The 16,952-nt window shown below is 46.8% G+C and overlaps 1 protein-coding gene and 1 pseudogene across 1 annotated transcript in view; one reads left to right on the forward strand and one right to left on the reverse strand.

Annotated features, from left to right (window-relative positions):
- Positions 1-15,765, reverse strand: part of RAB11FIP3 (RAB11 family interacting protein 3) — an 82,507-nt gene extending 66,742 nt beyond the window's left edge. The window contains exon 1 of the mRNA XM_047837430.1: positions 14,966-15,765. Within this exon, the coding sequence (XP_047693386.1) occupies positions 14,966-15,673 (708 nt within the window). The 5' untranslated portion in view covers positions 15,674-15,765. The remainder of the gene's footprint in view (positions 1-14,965) is intronic.
- LOC125154644 (60S ribosomal protein L35-like) lies at positions 1,168-2,039 on the forward strand (annotated as a pseudogene).
- Positions 15,766-16,952: the final 1,187 nt, after the last annotated feature.

Consider the following 16,952-nt stretch of genomic DNA (forward strand, 5'->3'; position numbering starts at 1 on the left):
GACAGGCGCACGTGCAGGATGTCGAGGAGAGAAAGGGCCTTAAATAGAGTTCAACGGAATGAAAACCCGGGTTTCTCTCCACTCCCTCCTGGAAGTCCTCTGGAAAAACACTGCTCCAGAGGAGAGACGCTGACCTTGTGGAAGATGCACGGGGATGGATAAGTGGGCACTCACTTACAGCAAAGAACACAGTAACATAATGGCCACAGAGAGGATGCCAGATGACCAAGCAAAGTGCAGGAAGTAGAAAGGGCATCACGTGTCGTACCTGACAAGAAAAGCCTGGGTGAATGTCTGACATGGAACCTCAGGCAGGATACGGACTCAGGACAGATGAGCAGAGGTACTCCAAAAGCAGAACACCAGGCTGGAGGTGAGGAGACAAGCCCCAGCACGAGAAGACGGGCCAGGACACAACAATGGAAGTCCAAGAGTTCATGCTGACGGTGAGATCCCCAGCAGACAGGCTAGCAAGAACTATTGATGGGTACATGGAAAACAGAACACGTGAAAATGTAAACTAATGGGGTGCCTGAGTGGCTCAGTCGGTTAAGTGTCTGACTCTTGGTTTCAGCTCAGGTCATGATCTTGAGGTTCGTGGGATCGAGCTCCACATCAGGCTGTGGGCAGACAGTGTGGAACCTGCTTGGGACTTTCTCTCTCTCTCTCTATCTGTCTTTCTCTGCCACTCCCCTGGTCATGCTCACTCTCTGTCTCTCTCAAAATAAAAACCCATTAAAAAACAATGTAAAGTGATTCCAGGAGAAGCCGAAGTTTGCATTAGGCAGGAAATGTATTCCTGGCACACCACATGGGACAGTGGTGGAAAATATCTGCAATTAAAACAAACACAAAAGGTCTATTTAATCCGCATTAGGATTCACTACATTGAAGAACAGAGGATGGGGCGCCTGGGTGGCACAGTCGGTTAAGCATCCGACTTCACCCAGGTCACGATCTCGCGGTCCGTGAGTTTGAGCCCCGCGTCAGGCTCTGGGCTGATGGCTCAGAGCCTGGAGCCTGTTTCCGATTCTGTGTCTCCCTCTGTCTCTGCCCCTCCCCCGTTCATGCTCTGTCTCTCTCTGTCCCAAAAATAAATAAACGTTGAAAAAAAAATTAAAAAAAAAAAAAAAAAAAAAAGAAGAACAGAGGAGATGGAAGGGAAATATGCGGGTGTACCTTCCCCAAGAGAAACACAACAGCAACTATCTAAACCTGGGGGACAGAATCCGAGAAGGAAACAGCCAGGAGTCCAGGATCGGGAAAGGCAAGGAGACCACAGCTACTTCCTGTTGTGCAGCGTGCAGTACACCATTTGACTTTTCAAACTACACATGATAAAAATTAACATTAAACTGAAATATAACATTAAAACAAGTACCAGAAACGAGCACAGCAAGCAGAAGTTACAGAGCAGCAAAGGTGGACCAAGGTGCACGTGGACTTCCCTCTCCGAGTCCTGGCTTCACCTCTGCTTTTCTACCAAACAGAAAGCAGTGAGGGCAGAGGGCAGCCCTGAGGCCTCCTGAGGGGGCAGCAGAGTGGGCCCCAAGTAAACATTTGTGAAATTAATGTCGGAGTAAATACAGAGTGAGGAAGAGTGATGTTCAAATAGAACTGGGTCTTTAAAGAGATGCAAACTCTCTCCTTCACCTCTTCCATTGGCAGCGAAGGTGGAGGGTGCAGACGTGGCCAAGATTAAGGTGTGAGACCTCCGAGGCAAGAAGGGGGAGGAGGAGGTGCTTAGGCAGGCAGCCGAAGACTTAAAGGTGGAGCCGTCCCAGCCTCGCGTGGCCAAACTGACAGGCGGCACGGCCTCCAAGCTCTCCAAGATCCGGGTTGTTCGCAAATCCATCACCTGCATTCTCACCATCATCAACCAGACTCAGAAGGAGAACCTCAGGAAATTCTACACGGGTAAGAAGTAGGAACCCCTGATCTGCGGCGCAAGAAGACACGAGCAAAACCCGAAGACCAAGCAGCAGCAGCAGCGGACAGAGCAGCTGCAGCTGTTGCAGCAGTACTTGGACAAGGCCTGAGCGCTGACTTCAAGAGAACACGGGGGCGCCTGGGTGGCTCAGTCAGTTGAGCAACCGACTTCGGCTCAGGTCATGATCTCATGGTCTGTGAGTTCGAGCCCCGCGTCAGGCTCTGTGCTGACAGCTTGGAGCCTGGAGCCTGCTTCGGATTCTGTGTCTCCCTCTCTCTCTGCCCCTCCCTCGCTCACACGCTGTCTCTTGCTCTCTCTCAAAAATAAATAAACATAAAAAAAATTTTTATTTTTTTTTAACTTTTTTTGTTTTTACATTTATTTATTTTTGAGACAGAGAGAGAGCATGAACGGGGGAGGGGCAGAGAGAGAGGGAGACACAGAATCGGAAACAGGCTCCAGGCTCTGAGCTGTCAGCACAGAGCCCGATGCAGGGCTCGAACTCACAGACTGCGAGATCACAACCTGAGCCGAAGTCGGTCGCCCAACCGACTGAGCCACCCAGGCGCCCCCCAAATTTGTTTTTAATCAAAAAAAAAATGTCATTGACGGGGGCACCTGGTGACTCAGTTGATTAAGCATCTGGCTTCGGCTCAGGTCACGATCTCATGGTTTCCAAGTTCCAGCCTGGCATCGGGCTCTGTGCTGACAACTCGGAGCCTGGAGCCTGCTTCAGATTCTGTGTCTTCCTCTCTCTGCTCCTCTCCTGCTCACACTCTCTCTCTCAAAAATGAATAAATGTTTTAAAAAAAAACTTTTTTTAGGGGTGCCTGGTGGCTCTGTCAGTTGAGCATCCAACTTCGGCTCAGGTCATGATCTCACGGTTCGTGAGTTCGAGCCCCACGTCAGGCTCTCTGCTGACAGCTCGGAGCCTGGAGCCTGCTTCGGATTCTGTGTCACCCCCACCCCTCTCTCTCTGCCCCACCCCTGCTTGTGCTCTCTCTCTTTCAAAAATGAATAAACATTAAAAAAATCTTTTTTAATAAAAAAATAAAAATAATTTTTTAATTAAAAAAATATGTCATTGATTTTGGGGTGCTTAGGTGGCTTACTTGGTTAAGTGTCTGAGTCTTAATTTCGGCTCAGGTCATGACCTCACAGTAGTGAGATCAAGCCCCATGTCAAGCTCTGCACTAAGCATGAAGCCTGCTTAAGATTTCCTCTCTCTCTCGGGGCACTTGGGTGGCTCAGTTGTTTGAGCATCTGACTTCAGCTCAGATCATGATCTCACTGATGTTGAGTTCCAGCCCTGCGTCGGGCTCTGTCCTGACAGCTCAGAGCCTGCAGCCTGTTTCAGATTCTGTGCCTCCCTCTCTCTCTGCCCCTCCCTGACTCATGCTCTGTCTCTCTCTCTCTCTGTCAAAAATAAACATTAAAACAAATTTAAAAAAAAAAAGATTTTCTCTCTCCCTCCTTCCCTCTGCCCCTCCCGTATGCCCTCTCAAAAACAAATTGTCATTAATGTTAACATGTAATGGATTAATATTTAATTTTTTTTAATGTTTATTCATTTTGAGAGAGAGAGGGAGATCACAATGTGCAGTGTCTAAGACAAAGAGTTTATGAACCAGCAGTCCAGGGCTTTAACAAGCCCAGCAAGGACTGACCATCACTAAAAGGTCACAGTACATAGTTAACCATATGGTTAACATATCTGTGGCATAAGCACAACCCAAACCACAAATCAGTTTTACTGTACTTTGTTGATACCTAAATCCACAACAAAATGACCTCAGGACTTCTACGTGCAACACCCCATCAGAGACACCTCATTCTCTACAACAGCATCTAACTGAACATTTTCACACCCAGACAAAATGCAAAGCAGAAAATACATAAAGTTACCCTGCAACAGGAAATTAATTTTTAGACACCCTAAGTATTTCAAAGCTCCTTTCACATATTTATTCAAACATGGATTTATCCATTTGAATACTGTCAACAGGGAGGGAAAAAGAGAGCTCTTTATAAATTTCGTTCTGAGGGAATCTGAACACTGGACAAGATATTTACATCTCTTGGGGAAGCACCATCCCTTCATAAATAAGGTTCAACGTACAGCTATTGTTAATTTCCCATTTCAACCCCTGTGTCAAAGGAAAGGGTCCTTTCATACCTTGTGTAACTGTCAATCAATAAATGCTACCTTGGCTGTGAAGTTAATAACAAGTAAAACCTGTGTGCGTGTGTAACATTCCTTTTAAAACATGTTTGAGAACAAAGGGCTTCAGGGTTATATCGGGTATTGGTAAAGGACACACAATCTAACGTACAGTACAAGACGAAGTACAGGTTATCCTCAATGAACTTCCCATATTGTGCTTTTCCTTTTTATTTTGAAGTGACCCCACTGTAAAGTTCAAAGAAGAACACCTGTATATCCCTCCTCTATATTCAATTATTAATGTCCTTCCACATTCGCTTTGTATCTCTTTCTACACACCTGCACTTTAATTGTGGAACTATTAAAAATAAGCTGCAGAGGGGCACCTGACTGGCTCAGTCAGTAGAGCATGCAACTCTTGATCTCCAGGTCTTGAGTTCAAGCCCCACGTCGGGTATAGAGATTACTTAAAAACAAAATCATTAAATCTTTAAAAAATTGTATTAAGGTACAGACATCACGATGCCTCCCTAAGCCCTTTCAGCGTGTATTTCCTAAGAACAAGGACCGTCCTCCTACGTAATACCATTATGACCACTGATCCCAAGTTCATCTATATTCAAATTTTTCCAGTCGTCCCAATAATGGCCTTCACACTTGTTTTGTTTCCTTTTAAACCAGTTTCTAATCAAGAACCAGTCACGAGTTGTTACAATTCTCTCACCTCCTCAATCTAGATGGGCCCCCACCCTTCTTATGACACTGATATTTTCAAGTGTCCAGGCAACTGTAGAATGCCCTACATTCTGGGCTATCTGGTTACTCCTCATTACTTGACTCAGGGTAAGCATTTTTGGCAAGAATGTTGACACACACATCCCCGTCCCTGCCACTGTATCCCCTCAAGGTGCAATGTAATCTCCATTACTAGGAAGTCAGAGTTTGATCACGGTTTGATCAAGGTAGAGTCTGACATATTTCTCCAAATGTAAGGACTTTTCTCTTTACCTTTGGAATCAATCATCTGTGGAATGACACTTCAGACTGTTTTTGGCAACCACTGATGATCCTCACTTGAATCAATAATTACCTTGGTCATCACAAAACACTAATTCCCCCCACAAAAAAAGACAAACAACAACAACAACAACAAAACACCGATTCTCTAAATCTGTCACTTTCTCCTTCAAAGGCCATTTGTAAGGAACTACGCCTCTCCTTTGGAGTGTGACTAGGACTGGTTGTTACTCACTGTATGCCACAGACTTTTTAAATTCGATGTATCCGTTATCATCATTACTCTTTTCTGACACTCCCAATGTCCCAGATTTGCCCACTGGGAACCCATTCAAGCTGCTCCATTTTTGACACGTCCCTATCAATTTTTGAACACTTCCTTGCTTTCTGGTACAAGATAATCCAGGCTCGCATTGAATTTTGCCTGCCCCAAACCTGAAGTAAGTCACTTCTCCGAGGACCCCTGAGTGCTTTAGTAGGAAATGGTGTTTGTAACCGGTATCTGGGGGGCGAAGTGTCCTCACTGCTACTGGAGTGTCACTGCTCCTAAACTCTTTCAGAAGACAGAGCTAGGAATTGTTTTTTAAATCACGTATTCATACTGATACCCTCAATTTAAATATCAAGACAACAGACTCTCCCTCACCTTTTCCATAACATATTTATTTTATTTTATTTTTTATTTTATTTTAGAGAGAGGGAGAGAGAGAACATGAGTGGGGGGACAGGGCAGAGGGAGAGAGAATCAAGAGTCAAGAGGCTCAACCGACTGAGCCACAGGTGCCCCTCCATACCATATTTTTACCTCCTTCCTCCCAGAGAACCCTGGTTCCCAGAAGCAGTACACTTGTTTGCTCTGACATACAGCCAAAGAGATTTCAGAACTTCTATGCTGATCTATCAACAACAAACCTACTTTGTATTAAGTTTCTTTGTAGTTCTTTTTTTTCTTTTAAATACAACCCACTAAAGGAATACAGAGTACTGTGTTCATGACCCGTGAATTAATCTTTCCTACGTGGTTATATTAGTAATTCGACTCACTTTCGGTTTCCTTTGCTCCTATGTGTATTCAGTTTGGTTTCTATCATTGTCTTAATTTGTTTTCTTAATATGTAGAATATATGGATGGCTCAAAACTCAAAGATATATAAAAAGGCAGACTCAAACAAATTTCACTCCCACCCATATATACCTTACACCCTGTCCCCACCCACTTAAGTTTTTTAAATTGCTTTCTCATCTATCCTTCCTAGATTTCTTTTTGCAAAAAGAAACAAATATATACATTTTATTTCCTCTTCTAATTTTGCATTCTTTCTTTCCAACCTCTTCCCCCCACACCACCACCACCCTGACCTCCTTATAGTCAGATCTTGCTGGCCTAGGCCTGTCCTGGGGCCTGTGAATACAAAAACCTACTTTACCAACTGAGCCACCCAGGCGCCCGCCCCTCTTGCTTGCTTTCTTAAAGTTTATTTATTTTTTGTAATCTCTACACCCAACGTGGGCTCAAACTCATGATCCCGAGATCAAGAGTCACACGCTCTTCCAACTAGGCCAGCCAGACACCCTGAGGTTTGGTTTCTTACTCTGTTTGTCGATTCCCCTTCCTCTGAGCTAAAGTCATTCACTTAGGGTTTTGCATCTCAGATCCCTCATCTTATTTTTCCTTTTTTTTTTAATTGTGGTAAATTAACCTTTTTTTTTTTAAGTTTATTTTTATTTATTTTGAGAAAGATACAGAGAGCAAGTAGAGGAAGGGCAAAGAGAGAAAGGGACAGAATCCCACGCAGGCTCTGCGCTGCCAGCATAGAGCACGGTGTGGGACTTGCTTGACCCCGTGAGCTGGGAGTTCATGAGCTGAACTGAAATTAAGAGTTGGATGCCTAACGGAGGCATCCCTGTTGTGGTAAATTAACTATTTTCAAGTGTACAGTTCTATGCCATTAAGTACATTTACGTTGTTATACAACCATCACCGTTATCCATCTCTGGGACTTTTCCAACTTCCCCAACTCAAACTCTCCCCATTAAATACTAACTCCCCTCCAGCCCCATTCTCCTTTCCAGCTATGTGGTCTGACTCCTCCAGGAGCCACCTAGCAGGGGAATCACAATAACCATTCTTTCTCACCACAAATTATGCATTCTACTTTGTACTTTCTTTCCACTTACTGCATGTTGGACATCACTCCCTACCAGTTTGTAGTAATGTCCCCCCCTCATCTCTGCAGTTGCACAGCTCTGTTTCATGAACAAACCTCAGTTCACTCTTCCTGGATGGACATTTCAGTTGTTTCCATATTTTACTCACAGGTAATGCTGCAATGAATACTGTGTGCACCTGATATTTTTATCTGTGGAGGTACATCCTCGGGGTAAATTACTAGACGTGGGACTGCTAAGGCAAAAGGGTCAGTACGTCTGCAGATCCTGCAAATTCCCCTTGATAAGGGCCGTGCCACTTTGCACCCTCCCAGCAATATGAGAGCATGCCTATTTCCCAACAGCCTCACCAACAGAATGTGTTCAAGCTTTGACATTTTTGCCAACATGATGAGTGAGAAATGCAATCTAAGTGATTTTCATTTGCATTTATCTTTCTCATCATGATGAGCTGAGTATGTTTTCATATGTTTCAAGACCATTTGTGTATCTTTTTCTGTGGGATGTCTTCACATCTCTTGTCCATTTTTCTACCAGGTTGTCTTTTTTCCCCCCTTTGGCTTTCAAGAGTTTTTACATCAGTCTTTTATCTCGTGTTTTTAAAAAAACTTACTGAGAGCCCCTACTGGAGAACACAGTGGGGCCAAAGAGGTGTGTGAGGCTGGCTATGCTCTCTCATCTTCTAGATGAAAACCTGAGGTTCCTCCACAGATATGATCAGGGAGACCAGGGACTGGACCCTACACATAGCCCATAAACATTACCAGTGCTCTGAGGAGAACCAGAAACTGGCTACCCTCTGCTCAGACCTCACTCGAAACTCACAGCCTTCTACCATCCCTCATCTGTATTTCAAGTTAAAAAACGTTCTCTCAGGTCATGATCTCACGGTTCGTTGAGTTCAAGCCCTGCATCGGGCTCTCTGCTGTCAGTGCAGAACCCACTTTGGATCCTCTGTCCCTCTCTCTCTCTCTGCCCCTCCCCAGTACACAGTCTCCCTCTCTCTCAAAAATGAATAAACGTTTTAAAAAATTTCTCTCACTGGCTGAACTTTTTAAAATGTACTTTAGCAGGCTTTCAAAGGAAACACTAATGTCTCTAGTCCATGTGGACTTTTAATTCCTTTCATTATGGATAATCTATTAGTAAAATTTAAATTACATTTAACTTTTAAAAATATGACTAATCAAGAGTGCCAGACTGGATCAGTCAGTAGAGCACGCAACTCTTGATCTCAGGGTTGTTAAGTTTGTGTCCCACGTTAGGTGGGTATTTTTACTTAAAAATAAAATCTATTGAAGAATATATATATATATATTCAGTTAATGAGTCACTGGCAGGCAGCTTAATCAAACTGTTTACAAAACACCCCTAGGTTGCTCAAGACCGTAAAATGCTAAGCACATTGTTTTGTTACTGACCCAATGATTTAGGGCAATAATGGTCCTTAAAGTGCTGAACAATTCCTCCTGTCTGAACATATAAATCACCTACCTATAAACAAACTTAGGCAGCCGGTACCACACATCAATCATAATCTGAGCTGGTTAAACTTGCTTAAAGAGAAGTGAGAACAGATTATGTGAAATGAAAAAGAACAATGAATCATTAAAGCCTCTGATACTGACAACAGCATAAATTCCCAATCCCATGGAACTCTAGCTCAAAACAGGGATCTTAACAGACAAGCTCACTTTTGACTACAGCAGGATGATTTAGCTTTCAGCACAGAAGGCTCTAAAACTTCTGTAAACTTTTTTTAATTATCCAACAAAAGAAAAAGTAAAATAGATCATTTAACAAATTAGAATTCCAGGAGCTGTATGTTCTTAAATCCTTCTGAAGGCATGGGTCTTTAAAAAATTAGCTAGATCATAACCAGAGTAATACCAACTTGCCTAAAACAAGCATTAAATATTTGGACATAAAAATAAAACTGTACCCACAGAAAAAGTTTCTTTTCCTCCCTAACCATGATACTGAATCATTTCTACCACTCTCAAGAACTTTCAAAAATTACAGTGCAATTCTTTTCACCAGGAAGCTCTCAGAATTACTTACATTATTAGACATTGATGAAACCACCATCCCACCTAGTAGCCAACCTTTAAGAATTACAGGCATTTTTAATATGCATTTTTCCAAATATCAACACAAATTAAGTCTATCTTCGATAAGCGTCTGAACATGCTAACTCAATATTCTATAAAAGTTCCTCAGAAAAATCTGTTTCTTTAGATGTGTTTTTTATTTTGATCTAAAGCCTTATCTGAGTCAAAATAAGACATGTAAGTATTTTATCTTTAGGGTGTAATTTTCTATTTCTAAAGATTGTAATAAATTTTTTATTAGATTCTTTTTTATATGGTTTGAAATTTGTGATACATATACAGACACTACTTTCCAAAGTAAAATCAGTAAACGTAACAGAAAATGTGGCCTGTACCTCAAATGAAACCAAGCCCATCCCTACCACTCACCCCCTTCTACAAATATACCTCCCCAATACACACACATACACACTACAACTAGTTTTTAGTATTTCCTTCAAAACTTTTCCACATGGACAATTTTCACAGTTATAATAATGGTATACAATTCATTCCATCAGAAGCACTAATCTAAATTACTTTGGTAACTTTGTAATAACCACTGCTAAGGACCACATAATAGTCTTCAGTGGATGCCTAACTCTTGTGTCTGATATTTCAATTTTAACTAATGTTTGGACCCTGTTTCTGGAATTGAAACAAATAAGTATTTGGAAGGGAAGCAATTCATGAGCCTGGTGTGCTTTACAACATTGTCTGTGCGGTCTACATGGAATTAAATTCTTCCTATATGTCAGTTTCTGTGTGGGAATAACGCCTAACAATTCTGAATCTTCCTGGAAACAAGTAAACTGGTAACAGATCTTTAATTTCAAAAACAGGTCAAAAAGTGGGTTCAGAACAACAGACATGGGAATTACACCGTTTTTGTACAATGAAGCATTCATTACATATATTTTAATTTACATTTAAAATTTTTAAGTAGTTACTCTGGGTGGTGAAATTATAGGTGGTTTTTATTTTTCTTATTTTGCTTACTGATATGACTTGGTCTCATGTTTTTAAACAATGAACATCTATAAAAATAATTTAGCTTTTACCCACTATGATCTCAATTGTGTACAAAGCTCTGTGTATGTGTGTGCTTGTGTGTACAAAAAAGTCTGCAGGGAGATACACTAAAATGTTAGTGATATTTTTTCTCAGGAAAATAGGATTATTGGTCACTTTCTTTTGTTTTATATTTTACATTACTCTTTGTTTTCACAATTTTTAATAAGCATGTGTTACTTTTATAATATGAAAAAGATGCTTTTAAAACACTAGCAAAATTGCCTGTGATCCAAGCACAGAAAGGGACCTCATCTGCCTTTTAGTAATTCATCCAACACACGGACCCAGAAGTATGCATGCACACCCCACTCCAGCTCCCACATGCACCTACTCACACACCGGCATTCATTCTCTCTCATGTACACAGATACACCCACACTCAAATTCAAGGCTAGGAAAGAAACCAGGAAGGACACTGAGGCAACTGAAAGGTCCAGCCGTGTCTCTAGGGACTTCCAACTGCCCGCCAGCAGCATGGCAGGAACAAGAAGCAGGGAGACCTGAGCATCAACGCTTCCTTCAGCAGCCTACTCATGCAAGCACTGAAGAGGACAGTGCCTACAAGGTCAGTGAAGGGCATTCAGTGTTTCAATGTGTAGGTACTCTGGAAAGGATCAGTAACTATTAAATGTAAATGCTGAAGTGAGTGTAGTAATAAGCATGAAGACAATCTTTACAGTGGTAATTAATTCCTTTCAAAAGTAAAGCCAAAAGAAACCAATCCTTTCTTACAATACTCTTGGAATTTATTTTGCCAATTCTGTTTTAGGATGAGTTGCTAGTGGCTACAAAAGCATCAGCCCTCTTAGTATGAAGGGGTCATGTCAATGAAGAATCTTCAGAAATGGTTGAGGCCTTAAAAATAACCTATTCCACGGTTGCCTGGGTGGCTCAGTCAGTTGAGCGTCCTACTTCGGCCCAGGTCATGATCTCACGGTTCCTGAGTTCGAGCACGTGTCAGCTCTGTGCTGACGGCTCAGAGTCTGGAGCCTGTGTCAGATTCTGTTTCCCTCTCTCTCTGCCCCTCCCCCGCTCATGTTCTGTCTCTCTGTCTCTCAAAAATAAATAAATGTTAAAAAAAATTGTTTTTTAAATAACCTATTCCAACTTCACGACTAGTGCCTATGAATTCCTGCTTCAGTAAGATACAACCAGAAAGCTCCACTATAGTCCTTTTCCTCCTTCCCTCTGCTGATAACCAACACTGTGTTAAGTTACACCACACCTGATCTACCACCCAGATGATGTAAGGGGAGCCAAACACACCATAACATTACTAAAGAAAGACGGACACAAAGCCTTCTGTATTATAAATAGGAGCTGCTTCCATTAAAAATTCAGATAAGCAGCTTAAATAATTTAAAATGCTTCCTTCATAAACAGATTATTCAACGTGCTACCTTTGAAAATTTGACAATAATCAAGATAATGAGCTGCTATCATCAAAGACAGTAATGTGACCGGGGTAAGAGTCTCATGCACTCAATATTTTGAAATCTCAAGGTGGAAAGTACAAAAACTTATCATTATTGCTCTTATCCACCTTATCTGTTCCTAGGGTTTGTTTTTTTTTTTAAATCACAAATGTTTAAAAAAAGAATCCTTATCTTTTAGAGACACACACTGAAATACATACAGATGGAATCTAATGTCAGGTGTGCACTTCCCACACGGTGTGAAAGAGGGAGCTGACAGATTATCCGAGACTAGCGCGACTGAGGCGGGGGGTTTCACTAGACCATTCCCTCTATCTCTGAACATGTTTAAGACTTTTCATTTAAAAGTGTAAAAATACTCATCATGAGGCAGAAATCTTCACTTTTCCTTAAACGACTTCACTATCAGAAAATATTTCTTTTCGGGGCGCCTGGGTGGCGCAGTCAGTTAAGCGTCCGACTTCAGCCAGGTCACGATCTCGCGGTCCGTGAGTTCGAGCCCCGCATCAGGCTCTGGGCTGATGGCTCAGAGCCTGGAGCCTGTTTCCGATTCTGTGTCTCCCTCTCTCTCTGCCCCTCCCCCGTTCATGCTCTGTCTCTCTCTGTCCCAAAAAAAATAAACGTTGAAAAAAAAAATTAAATATTAAAAAAAAAAAAAAAGAAAATATGTCTTTTCTTTGCTCTTCTATAATGCATTCTGACATCAGACTTGGAAAAAGCAATCCTGAGTCATAATAAAGGCTAGCAAAGCTTAAAGCTTACACAGACACAAAAATCAACCTTTCATTACTCCGTAAATTATCTGCTCCAAAACAAGAGCTCTCCTCCACCATCCCAGGAAGTCTGTCCAAGTCAAGCTGAGATCACACCCAGCAATGCCTCTTCCTGCACAGTCTGGGCCAGCAGACGAAAGGGGCAATGCCACGAGCGATCTCCGGATACTCGCCCATTCCACCAAACCCCAAGTCATCCGGCTTTGACGCCAAATTTAAAATTCCACCAGGAGCTATAAGAGCAAAGAATTTGAACTCATTTCCACTCTGTGATCACAAGAAAGCTCAACCCCAAATAGCACCCAAGTTTTTCCCACTGTGATAGACAAGGACAATTACAAAAGGTGTTTCTCAAATGAAACGGATTTTATGGCAGTTAGTAACACGAAACTTTGTGGAAACACTTTGAGCCACCAAATCTAGTAAGGTGAGAGCCACCTAAAGATTATGACTCAAAAGACCTAGTGAGAGTCCCTGCTGGAGCACTGACAATCTGTCAGGTCTTGGGAAAGTGATTCATCCTTCCTGGGTTTCCGGTTCCTTACCTGTGAAGTGACATGAAAACCACCTGCTTACCACCACTTCAGAAAAAGGCGGTATTCCAGTGAAAACATACACGAGCTTCACATGAGCCACAGAGTCAGGTTATGATAACAAGATCAAATGTTGTATTTCTCTAAAATCGCTGCTTGGTGTAAAGAGGAAGGGTGTGTTTGGGGAGGAGACACATGGCACTAGTCACTCACACGCTCACACACACACACACACACACACACACACACACACACACGACAACCAAGGATGCCGAGGTGTCCTCCAGCCCAGTGGCATGAAGGAAAAGCATCAGAAGAAACTGAACAAGGGGCCCCTGGGTGGCTCAGTCGGTTAAGCATCAGACTCTTGATTTCGGTTCAGGTCACGATCTCATGGTTCATGGGATCAAGCCCCACATCCGGCTCTTTGCACCGCGCGGAGCCTGCTTAGGATTCTCTGCCTCCCTGCTCTCAAAATAAATAAACATGAAAGAAAAGAAAAGAAAAGAAAAGAAAAGAAAAGAAAAGGGAAGGGAAAAGGGAAGGGAAGGGAAAAGAAAAGAAAAGAAAAGAGAAGAAACGAAAAGATAAGAAAAGAAAAGAAAAGAAAAGAAAAGAAAAGAAAAGAAAAGAAAAGAAAAGAAACGAAACTGAACCAGCAATCACAATCCGTGCTGCCAATACGGGAAACTGCCAGTCCTGTGATGTCTCTGTGCCGGTGAGACTAAGAGATGGGAGGCCCATCCCCAGCAATGTCTTCCAACACAGAGCTAAATGCAGGCAGGACACTGACGCCAACGCTCAGGATGCCCACAGGGACGCGCACCTCTTCCCGGGCTGACTCAGGACCCAGGTCTTCACAGCTCAAGGCCCACTGTGAATACTCAGGGGGACACATGGGTCCCCTATAAAGGTTCGTAAATGTTATAACTGACACCCCAAACAGCACGGTGTCAACTTTACCTCTTTTCTTAGAAACCTCTAGTCCTAACCCTAACACCCACTTACCAAACGCGTGCACGTGTGAGAAGTCAATAAAATGTAAAAACTAGCAAATCAACCTTGTAGGGACTTCCTACGACCAAGTAAAGTATTTAACAGCGGATGTCCGAACACACAACCCTGACCTAAACGTCCCCTAAGTGCCGGGACACAGGGGGAGGACAAACCTCGAGGCCCAGTTTCTTCCGGAGCAGCCGCAGCCCTGGAGGCCGGGTGGGCCCACCGACACACGGCCCGGTGCTTCCTGGTCACCTGTCTACACCGCTCACCTCCTACAGGAGCGGAGTTCTCCAGTCTGCACACACCACCCGGCTCTAGGGCCCATTCCCTTCCCTGGGGTGTATTTCCTTCCTTCGGACACAGAGGATTGGTTAGACACGAAAACTCTGAGCGACCACGGTGTCCCCAACAGTAAACCACCGCCCGGGAAGAACACTGCCAACCACGCACAGTGAAGCAACTGTGCTCAAAACAGGTGTCCATCAGCGTGACCCTCGGCGGCGGGAAGGGCCGGGGGCATGTCCCCACGCCAGAAGCGCCTCTCCGTCTGGGAAAAACCAGCTGGCGTGGTGCGGGGCGGGCGGGGGGGGGGGGGGGGCGCGCAGGGAGAGAAGGTGACTCCCTCGAACGGAAGAAGCTCCTGGAAGGCAGGAAAGGAAGTCCAGGGAAATTCAGGCAGAGCCGAGCCAAGAAGTCCCGAAAGGAGAGCGCGGGACGGCCGGTGTGAGCCGCTCACTCCCCGACCGCGGCAGGGCCCGGGCGCGCTCGCCTAGTTACCTGCTCTGCCCCGTAGACCGTGGCGAACTGCACGAAGTCCTCGATGCGGACGAAGCCGTCTCCATCGCCGTCCAGGGCGTCGAACACGGCTCGCAGGCGGGGGCCGTCCTCCGGACACGCCGCGGGCTCGCTCGTTAGGGGGCACGTCTGGCTGAAGTCCGAGGGCCGGTCCGGGTCCTCGGGACCCACCTCCAGCGTCAGCTCGCCCACCGAGGCCGCGGGGAAGCAAGGGAAGAAGTCGACCTCGGGCCTGCTGTGCTGGCTGTGGCCGAAGCCGGGCACACGGAGACAGGCGCTGTCCGGGAAAACCGGGAGGCCATAATCCTGGGGCTCTGCAGTCCAGGACAGGAGCGGGCCGAGCTCTGGCAGCTGCCGCTCGGGCTCGGGCTCGGGCTCGGGGTCCGGGCGGGCGGCCGGGCCCGGCAGGAGGTAAGAGGCGCCTGGGCCCGTGGCCAGCGCCCGGCCGCTCTCGGGGCGCGCCTCCGGGCCGGCGAGCGGCTGCCGCCGCTCCAGCCCCGGGGCCCGCCCGGCGCTCAGGCCCGCCCCGGCATCCGCGCAGGCCGCGGGCTCCGGCGAGCCGACCGCCCGGCGCGGGGCGGGGGCGGCGGGCGCGCGCCGGGAGGCCCCCGGCCCGTCGGGCCCGCCGGGCTCCGGGTCGGGGCACGCGCCGCCCGCGGGGGAGGCCGGCCGGCCCGGCTCCATCTTCATGGGCGCGACCCCGGCCGCGGCGCAGGCCCGCGAGGCCAGTGGTGCGGCGGGCGGCGCGGGCGGCAGACAAAGGCGCTCAGGGCGCGGCGGCGGGCGCGGGCATCCCCGCGGCGGCGCGGGCGGGCGCGCGCGGGGCACCCGGGCTGCTCGGGCTGGCGCTCGGGCCCTGCTCCGCCCTCGCCCATCTTCGCGCGGCGCCTCAGCTGCCCTCGGCCCGGCAGCGCGGCGGGCGCGGGCCCATGTCGGCGGCGCGGCGGGCGCTGGAGGGCGCCGAGAAGGCGGAGGCGGCGGCGGCGGCGGCGGCGGCGGCGGCGGGAGGCCGAAGGGGCAGGCGCCGCTGAGGCCTCTGAGGAGGACGCGGAGGAGGCTGCCGAGGAGGCTGAGGTACCCACGGTACCAGAGCAGACGCCGCCGCCGCCGCCGCCGCCGCCGCCCGGGCCCCGCCTTCCGTCGGGCGTGACGTCAGCGCGTCGCGGCTCCTGCCAGCCCCGCCCCTCGCCGGCCTGCCTTAAAGGCTGGTGCCGGGCGGGGCGGAGCGCCTTGCTGGGTAGTGGGGTTTCCACGTACGGTGCGCCACCGGGTGTCGTCGGTGGGGTGTCACGTCGCCGCTGGGGCGCTCCAGAACAGCCGCCCCCACGCGCTGCACGGATGGATAAACCGGACGAGCAAAAATACCGATATATGCACCTGTCCCAAGGGGACAGGGTCCTGCCTGCGTAGAGCCTTCTCGCTAATTGATAAGAGAGGAGCCCGGTCCTCCTGGGTCAGCGAGAAGTGCACGTGGCTCTAGGCATAGCCGGAGGGCGGGTGCGGCGCCCCCTGCACACGCCAGCCGCGCAGAGAGGCCCGGGGATTTACCTGCGGTGAGGCAGAGGTGGGCAGAGGCAACGGCCGCCCCGAGTGTGGGGCTGCCCCGAGAATGCGGTCCGTCTCATCTGTAACGGAAGGAACGCGAGGTGGAACACTGAGACCTTTTTTTAAACCTATGACTAAGTCTTTTATTTTCATAGGAGACCCAGTGTAAACCGCCAGTCTAAGCCAGGCCTCCCAAACACTGTGGCTGTCTTTGACAGCTGACATCTGTTTCTCTAGATGTCACCATCATCAGTGGGGAACAGGGCACCAGACAGGAACTCGGACACCCTGCAGCAGGCATGAAAGTGGAGACATGCTAGTTAGAAGCAGGTGAGCTGCCAGGCCCCAGGCGAGGTACTAAATTTAGCCTGCAATGAAATGTATCAAGAGAAAGTATGAACTGGTATTTTTATATGCGGTGGGC

The sequence above is a fragment of the Prionailurus viverrinus genome, chromosome E3 (genome assembly GCF_022837055.1).
Source record: "Prionailurus viverrinus isolate Anna chromosome E3, UM_Priviv_1.0, whole genome shotgun sequence".
Taxonomy (NCBI): domain Eukaryota; kingdom Metazoa; phylum Chordata; class Mammalia; order Carnivora; family Felidae; genus Prionailurus; species Prionailurus viverrinus.